The 9609-nt window shown below is 38.0% G+C and overlaps 1 protein-coding gene across 1 annotated transcript in view; it reads right to left on the reverse strand.

Moving 5' to 3' along the window:
• Positions 1-8939, reverse strand: part of LOC130051301 (GTP-binding protein GEM-like) — a 32087-nt gene extending 23148 nt beyond the window's left edge. Inside the window, exon 1 of the mRNA XM_056153148.1 lies at positions 8123-8939. Within this exon, the coding sequence (XP_056009123.1) occupies positions 8123-8609 (487 nt within the window). The 5' untranslated portion in view covers positions 8610-8939. The remainder of the gene's footprint in view (positions 1-8122) is intronic.
• Between the last annotated feature and the right edge of the window lie 670 nt (positions 8940-9609).

Genomic DNA, 9609 nt, shown 5'->3' on the forward strand with positions numbered 1-9609 from the left:
ATCTCTGGTATATCCAAGGGTCCGTGTTTGTCCAACTTCCTTGTGGGAGCTATGAGATTGATTATTGTTTGTTATCTTCACCTTTCATGTTTGAAATTCTACCCAAACGGATAACATTACGAATATTCTATAAATAACGGTCGTGTCATTAAGTCGATCATTTGGGTAGAACGTGATTGGTTTAAACATTCTTCCCGCTAGATAAGGATGGAATGTGGGTTACATGGATGCAGATCAGGAAAAGGTTACTCGTACACTTTAAAACATCTTGTAGCGTTGAAATATCTATTACAAAAATTCACTATACTATGGAAATAATTTCGTATGACGTTGTATCCACTGTAAACAAAGTAGATCAACAAAACAACGCCGGATAACTCTGATGGAACCAAAGTGTGTGAGAGAGAGAGAGAGAGAGAGAGAGAGAGATGGTGTGTGTGTGTGTGTGAGAGAGAGAGAGAGAGAGAGAGAGATGGTGTGTGTGTGTGTGTGAGAGAGAGAGAGAAAGAGAGAGAGATAGTGTGTGTGGGTATGTGTGTGTGTGTGAGAGAGAGAGAGAGAGATAGTGGGTGTGTGTGTGTGTGTGTGTGAGAGAGAGAGAGAGAGAGATAGTGGGTGTGTGTGTGTGTGTGTGAGAGAAAGAGAGAGAGAGATAGTGGGTGTGAGAGAGAGAGAGATAGTGGGTGTGTGTGAGAGAGAGAGAGATAGTGTGTGTGGGTGTATGTGAGAGAGAGAGAGAGAGATAGTGTGTGTGTGTGTGTGAGAGAGAGAGATAGTGGGTGTGAGAGAGAGAGATAGTGTGTGTGGGTGTGTGTGTGAGAGAGAGAGATAGTGTGTGTGGGTGTGTGTGAGAGAGAGAGAGAGAGATAGTGTGTGTGTGAGAGAGAGAGAGAAAGAGAGAGATAGTGTGTGTGGGTGGGTGCGTGTGTGTGTGAGAGAGAGATATAGTGTGTGTGGGTATGTGCTGCATTAGGGATGCTTCAGACAGAGAGAGATAGTGTGTGTGGGTGTGTGCTGCATTAGGGATGCTTCAGACAGAGAGAGATAGTGTGTGTGGGTGTGTGCTGCATTAGGGATGCTTCAGACAGAGAGAGATAGTGTGTGTGGGTGTGTGCTGCATTAGGGATGCTTCAGACAGAGAGAGATAGTGGGTGTGTACTGCATTAGGGATGCTTCAGACTTTTCACAAAGGGCCAAACAAAACCCATGGATGGATGAAAACTTACCTTATACTAATAAAGTAAGCTTACACAACATAGAACAGATGAAAACTTACCTTATACTAATAAAGTATGCTTACACAACATAGAACAGATGAAAACTTACCTTATACTAATAAAGTATGCTTACACAACATAGAACAGACTATTTCTTTTCTAAATGTTGGACACTAATAAGTATTGCACTGATTCCAGCAATGAACTCAATATGTCAGCATTCCATTCTGATCGACTTCGGTGTACATGATTAGATGGTCATTTCCTTTTACAATACTCAAGCGTTGCAATTGATCCTGACATTCAGAATGTATACGATAATAATTTATTGTTCGATGACTGAGTTTTATTACTAAGGTTTTGTTTTGCAGTTTATCTTGCAAAATGGCAAACTCTTGACATTTACTTTTCTTTTGAAGACTTGGATGAGCTCGATGCATTCAATAGATTCTTTTGTCATCGCTGATTTGTTAAAATATTGATGCTTTGACTAAATGGTTTGAAATAAAAACTCTATATCGATTTTGGGAAGAAAGGGTCTTTAATGAGAACCTGTTCATTTTATATTATACTATTACAAGACATGTATGATATTTTTGTATTTTCGTGTAGCCAGAAACAATATCATTATTCTTACAAGTCTAAAATATTAAGCCAAAATGTTAAGAAAAATGTGTTGCAGTTTTCATCATAGTAAATAATGAGAGAGGGGGGGGGGGGGGGGGGGAAGAGATCACGATTAGAATAACTTGGGATGAACATGTACCATTGTAAAAGGAACTATCAGACCATTGCTTCGTCACAAATGAATAAAAAAGAATGAATTTCATCAGTGAATCCACAGGCGAGAAAAATTCCGAAAGTCCTGAAAATCCACATAATTGTGCATGACGACCTGCAATATTTTATTAATTATCCATTCATTGATTTCTCACCATTTACATTACCAATGGTGAGTTGGCACCAGCTTGGAAGCTTTTCCTTTGAAACCCAAACAATACACTCTCCATGTTTATGTTCTTCAAGGCGACGAAAAACAAAGCCGCGGCTGGATGTAAAACATACAACCATGTAACAAATCGAACGCCCCTCTGTATATGTTCAGAATGTGACGTCACTGGTGCTTCTAGTCTGTACACTGATATGTCGTTTTTATACGCCCGTCGAAGACGGGACGTATTATGGTATGGCGCCGTTCGTCCGTCTGTCTGTCCGGACCTTGGGGGCCAGGATACAGACCGAACCGTAAGCTCCAGGATTTTACATCTTGGTACATTTGATCATCATGATAAGAGGAAGATGCCTATTGGTTTTCAAGGTCAGAGGTCAAAGTCGTAGTATCACTTAGTAGGAAACCCTTGTGGGCAGGATACAAACTGAACAGTAAGCTCCAGGATATTACAACTTGGAACCTTTGATCACCATGATGAGAGGATGATGCCTATTGTTTTTCAACGTCAGAAATCAAAGGTCAAAGTATTACTTAGTAGGAAAACCTTGTAGGCAAGATACAAACCTAGCCGTAAGCTCCAGGATATTGCAACTTGGTACATTCAATCACCATGATGAGAGGAAGATGCCTATTGTTTTTCAAAGTTATAGGTCAAAGGTCAAGGTCGCAGTATCACTTAGTTGGAAAACCTTATAGGCAGGATACAAACCAAACCGTAAGCTCCAGGATATTGAAACTTGGTACATTTGATCACCATGATGAGAGGAAGATGCCTATTACGTTTTGAAGGTCAAAGCATCACTTTGTAGGAAAACCTTGTAAGCAGTATACAAACTGAACTGTTGGGACTAGGACTGTCAAACTTTGTACACATACACTTTATGCCTATTGTTTCGTAAGGTCAAGGTCATAGTAGCAGGATGCAGACCGATTCGTTGGGGCAAGGATAATTAAACTTGGTACACATACATCTTATGCCAAGTGAAAATATTACATAGAGAGTACATGATTGGTCTTGTTTTTTTCGATGCAAAGAAAGTATGTCACACCCTGATGATTGTTGATATTATTTGAAGGCAAGTTCTACAAATCATGGTGTAAGAAAGACACCCTATATTAGCTTTTCACGGGTGCATTATGTACCGTTGACGGTACTCTTGTTCTTAAATCAACAGAGCAGGCTCACAACCACATGTTGATGATGCTTACTGATGATGATGTTGTTGTTATGCCGTCCCATGTTTATTTTTATGGTAATGCTGCAAAATTTATGGGTCTATTTTAAACTGTTCATGAATGCGTGTAATTGTGTTAAATACATGCATGAACCGTGATGTTTAATTACACTTTCAAACACCATATTTAGCTAATACCGTTTAAAATCTAAACGTTGGACATATTAATTTTAAAATTATCTAACTTTAATTGAGAATATTCCCTGAAGTTGAGACGTCACCATCTCTAGTTGTTGAAGTGACGTGACATAATTTTAAACATATTCTAGGCACCCTGGTCCATTTAGCAGTGATGGTTCTTTATCATGCCAACAATTGGCGTGGCATGGGACGTTCATGAGCATGTAAATACCTCAATTGTATGTATTACGTCCCTTCGAGAATCACCAGCTGTAGCTTAGCGCTCAGGGCCGTAGCTGTTATGGATTCTTTCTCGTGCCAACGCCTACCGCGACACGGCACCTCCGTTTTTTAGGTCATATCCGAAAGACTCGCGATTCTGATTTCTAAATGTCGGTCGTTTGGTGAAGGAGCATTCACTACCTATTTTATGTTGTAGGTTTATCACGAACAGGGCTCGAACACATGACCTCCTGGTCACGGGTTTGACGCAGCCATGTCACAAGCGGGGCTCGACCACGACCGGTTCAAACCAGAACTAAGATCTCATATACTAAATAACAGTCAAGACTATCAAAGTCAATATGTTACATTTAAATTACCAAAGACTGTCAGTCTAAAAGACTATGCAGTAGTTATGGGTGTATCATATAAAATTTAGGGATTTTTTGTTTTACAATTTCACCTGGGTGAACGCGTAATCGGTTATTCGGTTGTTATCGGATATTCGGCTAATGATGCAGTATGTTTGGGAAACATAGGGTAAGTTCACACGTGGTTTTTATTGATAAAGACACGTTCTATGCAGCGGTAATTGTAACACTAAATAGGTGTATGATCATCCTTTCAATAGCTAAAAGCGAACTTCAGGCAATTCCCAATTCAAGAGATTAACAGCACCGAACATAGAAATTTCATGTATTCTGTAAAAATCTACCAAAATTGTGATACTAGAGCAGTAAGGAATTGTACTCTGATTCCACGCACAAGTACTCTGAAGTTGAAATAAAAAATATGCTAGAGTTCCTCATTGAAAATATATTGGTAGTTGTAATCCAACATAGGTATATGATCATCCTTTCAACAGCTAAAAACGGACTTCAGGCAATTCCCAATTTCGCAAATGAGATGGTCGTTATAACGATCTAGTTTGCCTATACAATATACCATTGGGTCAAATGCTGCCTCAAATACCGATTGTTAGGCCGTTCGTAGCACACTGATTTTAACTCAGTTTACCTGATCAAGATATAGGGCTCACGGCGGGTGTGACCGGTCGACAGGGTATGCTTACTCCTTCTAGGCACCTGATCCCACCTCTGGTGTGTCCAGGGATCCGTGTTTGCCCAACTATCTATTCTGTATTGCTTATGGGATTTATGAGATTGATCACTGTTCGTTATCTTCACCTTTCACAACCCTTAAGAAATTGAAAGATTGAAATAAACTAACAGTAAGTGAACTAGATTTTATTAAAAACATCAGTTGAAATTATAAGATGTTATCGGCAACAAGGTATATGTTGTCGGACATTTCGGTATTTATGTTATCGGAAATAAGGTTTCCATCGTGTTTCTACTCAACACAGCATTACCTAGACACTAGATTGGTGTTTTAGAAAATTCGTGTTCGTGTTTTTGAATGTAAGAAACGAAGTGATAGAGACTTATAATTATAGTATTTACGTTGCGTCATCCCCATCTGCTGTGTACTAAGTTGAAATAAATATTTTTATGCACCACCTTTTTTTATATATATATATTATTAGTGTTTTATATGTATATTGGCAGGAATAAATTAGTGTAATTTACATGTTTATTTGCTCATTTGCAAACCTAGTCATTAGTAAACGATTGTTTGTATTAAGTTGTCCCAGCCAATAATTTTTGTATATTTTGGTTTATTACCTCATTTTGTTTGAACTTGTTTTATTACGTCATTTGTTTGATTCTTGATTTTTAATCTTTACTGTTCAACGCAAACCAGCCGTCATGCCCTATTAGAACGTCAATCACAATGATTTTGAGCGAATAAACTTACCAGTCAGAAACCACTTTGAACCGAATGTCCTATAACAACCGAATAGCCGATAACGCGTTTACCCGCGTGGATTTTTGAGTTGTTGCAACAGACGGGACTGACGAAGATTTGGGTGAGAAGGATCCCACCTCTGCTGTGTCCAGGGGTCCGTGTTTGTCTGATCCCACCTCTGGTGTGTCCAGGGGTCCGTGTTTGTCTGATCCCACCTCAGGTGTGTCCAGGGGTCCGTGTTTGCCCACTTATCTATTTTGTATTGCTTGTAGGAGTTATGAGATTGATCACTGTTCGTTATCGTCACCTTGCATGTAAAACGGGGTCCATATATCAAATCACTGTTTTACAAAAGCCGCGGGACAATGCGTCAAGACTGTCGAAATCGTAGTAGTGCAATTTTCCTTTGACAGTCGTACAGTGTACGAGCTCCTAAACTTGCCGTTAAGCAATAAAATTTGCAAATGACTCCTACGATGCTTCGTCCAACTGCCTTTCGACTATCGTATGTTAAGTCTGTGACAGTCTACAAAGATTTATAGGGTTCCCAGTATATATAGCCAGGGAACTACAAAACATTTTTGTTAGTTCTGCAACTTTAGTGATATGCAGTCACGGTCAGGGGAAGGACGAACAATGGTGGGAAACATGTGGGTCTGTCGTGGATTCGTTGGAATATGGTTGGAAATTTCTTGGCTTCTGGAGTATCCGTGATCAAATGAGCCAAGTTATCTACTTTAGGGATTAAGGTGCTTGCTACGCAACAAAAGTGCTCGGCATTTAAAGTGAAAGTCAAGGGTCTTTTGAATCTGGCCCTCAAAAGCAGAGGTTCAGAGTCTCGGTTGGCATTGACACGCGAAAGTACCTTAAGGGGCATTAGCTATCATTTTGTTACCAAAAATTAAATTCACTTAAAATTGCTCTAAATTATATGTTTCAGTAATAACACCAGTATTTATTTCAAACACTTTTAACACCAGTATTTTTAACCTCAAAGCAAGCACATGAATATGTAATTTTAGTGATTAGATACTTAGTGCAAGGCAATAATTCTTCCTTGTTATATTTCTTTACACTAACGTAGTTTTATTAAGTTTCTTTTGTTTTTTGTACAATTAAACGTTTTAATTAGTCATCAATATATATTCCCATTCCTTTAAGAGATTTTGCGAAAAAAGGTTGTCATTACTTTCACAGTTAATGCTCCTTTAATTCTACGGTCTTGAGTTACTTATGCATAATTTAATGGTGGCTGCATAGTTAAAAAACGTTGCGTACCAATACCTTGCTGACTAAATGTTTTCTCTAATTTACGTATTTCATTTTCAATTAGTTTTGGTGATTATTTATGGTAGTAGGTTTATATTTTATTAATCAATTCTCCTTCAGCAGGATTTAATGTGATTGCTGACTTCTGATATACATGTGCGTCGATATTTTTTTTCTTTTATGAAAATATTGCAATTTATCAATTGATAAAGATATTAAAGATCACCACCCCTTAGTTACTGATTAGAGATCAATGATAAAGTTACTCAATGATATTGATCAAAGGACTGTCACGGTGGCTGTCATGATTTTGTGTTTCATTAGTCAGTTTTGTAGATCTTTTTTCCTATGATGAAATCACACCTGCCAGCAAAACGCAACACACCCGTATAGGGGATTTGATATACAGTAACTTTCATTTCACGTGGTGAAATAAAATTATTGATTGTCTTACCGTGGAATACGAATTTCAATGATATTTTATTACCTTGGTAACATAAGGTTATGAATTCATATTTTACGACCATCCTTTTGATGTAAGTTTAGAATGTGTGTACATTGCATTGTATTGGCTAGAAGACTCAGCCTTGAGTGATTAACTGCAATGTACAACGTTCGGAAATTCGGATTGTTTTACCTAGGAGCTGGTAGATGTTAAATGTCGTTTTCCTTCCATGAGCACACGGAGAAACATGCACAATACAGACGTCAATAACAAGACAAAAACATGCAATCCAAAATGCAATATTCCGAAGCAGTTGTTGTATAAGTTTTTTGTCATTATTTTTCACTCTAATTATAAACTAGAAATGCTTTATTACACAATGTATATCATATTCAGGTAACGAGTAAAGAGTTGAATACTAAATGATATTGAGGATCTAGAATGCTGCTGCACATCAGTACATTAACTTTTAAACTAACTTTAAGCCTTCATAATGGCATCCGTGTTAAAATTGTAAAATACCAGCATCGAATACATGCATGACGTGCAATTGATCAAGAAAAAGAATGATCAAAGTGGCATACGGGTATATATTATAATACTGGTATGTTATCTGAAAGTTGTCAGCAACTTTTCTCCCATTTACCGCCTGTAAACTATCATATGTATGTTTGGTCGTTATTATTTCTTTCTTTTCTTTCTTCCTCTCTTTTTTTTTTTTTTTTTTTTTTTTTTATTTAAAGTTCTGTAAAGAGAATGTAATGATTCCATTTTATTTCATCGCATTTTCTGTGTATAATAAAGAGGAGAGTGAATCCTCCAAATTGACTATTTACAGTCCTACATGGCCTACCTATAGAAGTGTCGCTCGTGCAGATGGCCTCTGACGTCATGAACTGTGTTTTCAAAGTCTTTTTACCAACACCATGAGCTCCTATTATTGCAACAGAAAAATATTCCGGATCGTTCAAATCCCCTATATTATCACAGATTTCTAAAGGATGAGGAGATGCCAGATTTTGGTAACTTGCTCCACTAATGTTACTTCCGCCGGAACTAATACTCGTTGTGCTTTTTCGGCGGATCCGATCACCTCTGTTCATAATGCCAGATTTTGTCATTTGAAAAGATCTGACTCGTTCCAAATCGAATGAATTGTCACAGTTCATGTAAACATTTTCCGGCATACTGTTTCTTCGAGGAGCATTTTGGCGAACTTGCAGAAGGGAACCCGACACTCCGGGCGTCAAAAGTGTCGCAGAGTTCCGCCTTCGTCCATAAGACCCACTGTCCACAGTCAATAAATTCTGGTACCTTGTGGACAGATTATTTTGTTCCATTTTGTTAACATATGTCGAATAATTTCCTTGCAAATATTGTCGAAATATGGTGCAGGTTATGCTGCTTTATTCCGGAGACTGACACGTGAAAGGGTCCCTATACCTTTAATACTCTCACGTTGTCTACAGAACGCTCCAAAAGTTAGTACACATCGCCGATCGTTTTATACAGTAGACTGGATGATTGATGACTGAGCGAAAGACAAGATCACATATTATGGTAATCGATTTAATGTTCTCGCTAACTTTATATGAACTCTGTAGCAATGTTTACGCTGAAATCAAGGCATTTACTTGCTTTGATAATTGATAAGTAATGTGGTTTTAATGGAAAAAAAATATCAATATTCAATAACCACCAAGCAACGGCTAGTTTGTACGTGCTAGCTCCTTTGTTGTGACATGACTTCCGCCCCTTTAAATGCAACGATAATTGTTCTTGGAATTAGAATCAATTCAATCGACGACAAATGATCGTAGACGGACATTTTCTATGGGGTATTTCAGAGAGAAACGAAGGATTTTGCCCGAAAAGCTTTCTAGCTGAAAGAAATCATCGAAAGAAAATAAAAGGATTCCCACCCTTTAACAAATGAAATATGGTACTTGCCCAATTTATTTCGAGCTTAGGCAATTACTGTGAGACGAAGTTTTTGTTTAGATCCATACGGAGAAAGGTCAAAACACTTCACAAGACAAGCAGAAATATTGGAGAGGAATAGTTTATGTACAGTTCTGTCAGAAATGAATATGTCAAGACTTCGCAGTACTCCTACAGAGTTTCAGTAAAAAATCAATATATGATTTAGACATGATATTGATGACCTGTATTGTTGGATGCCGTAGAGGCTGAGATTTCAACATGAAACATTGTCCATAGTTTATATCAATAATTTCTGCTTGGTCTCACTTCAGCTTCCAAACTCCGTAAAATCCGACACTGCAAAGGAAACGCTCACAATGTTCTAGTGCATGCAAATTAAAAATTACAGGCAACGAT

Source organism: Ostrea edulis, chromosome 1 (genome assembly GCF_947568905.1).
Source record: "Ostrea edulis chromosome 1, xbOstEdul1.1, whole genome shotgun sequence".
Lineage (NCBI taxonomy): Eukaryota > Metazoa > Mollusca > Bivalvia > Ostreida > Ostreidae > Ostrea > Ostrea edulis.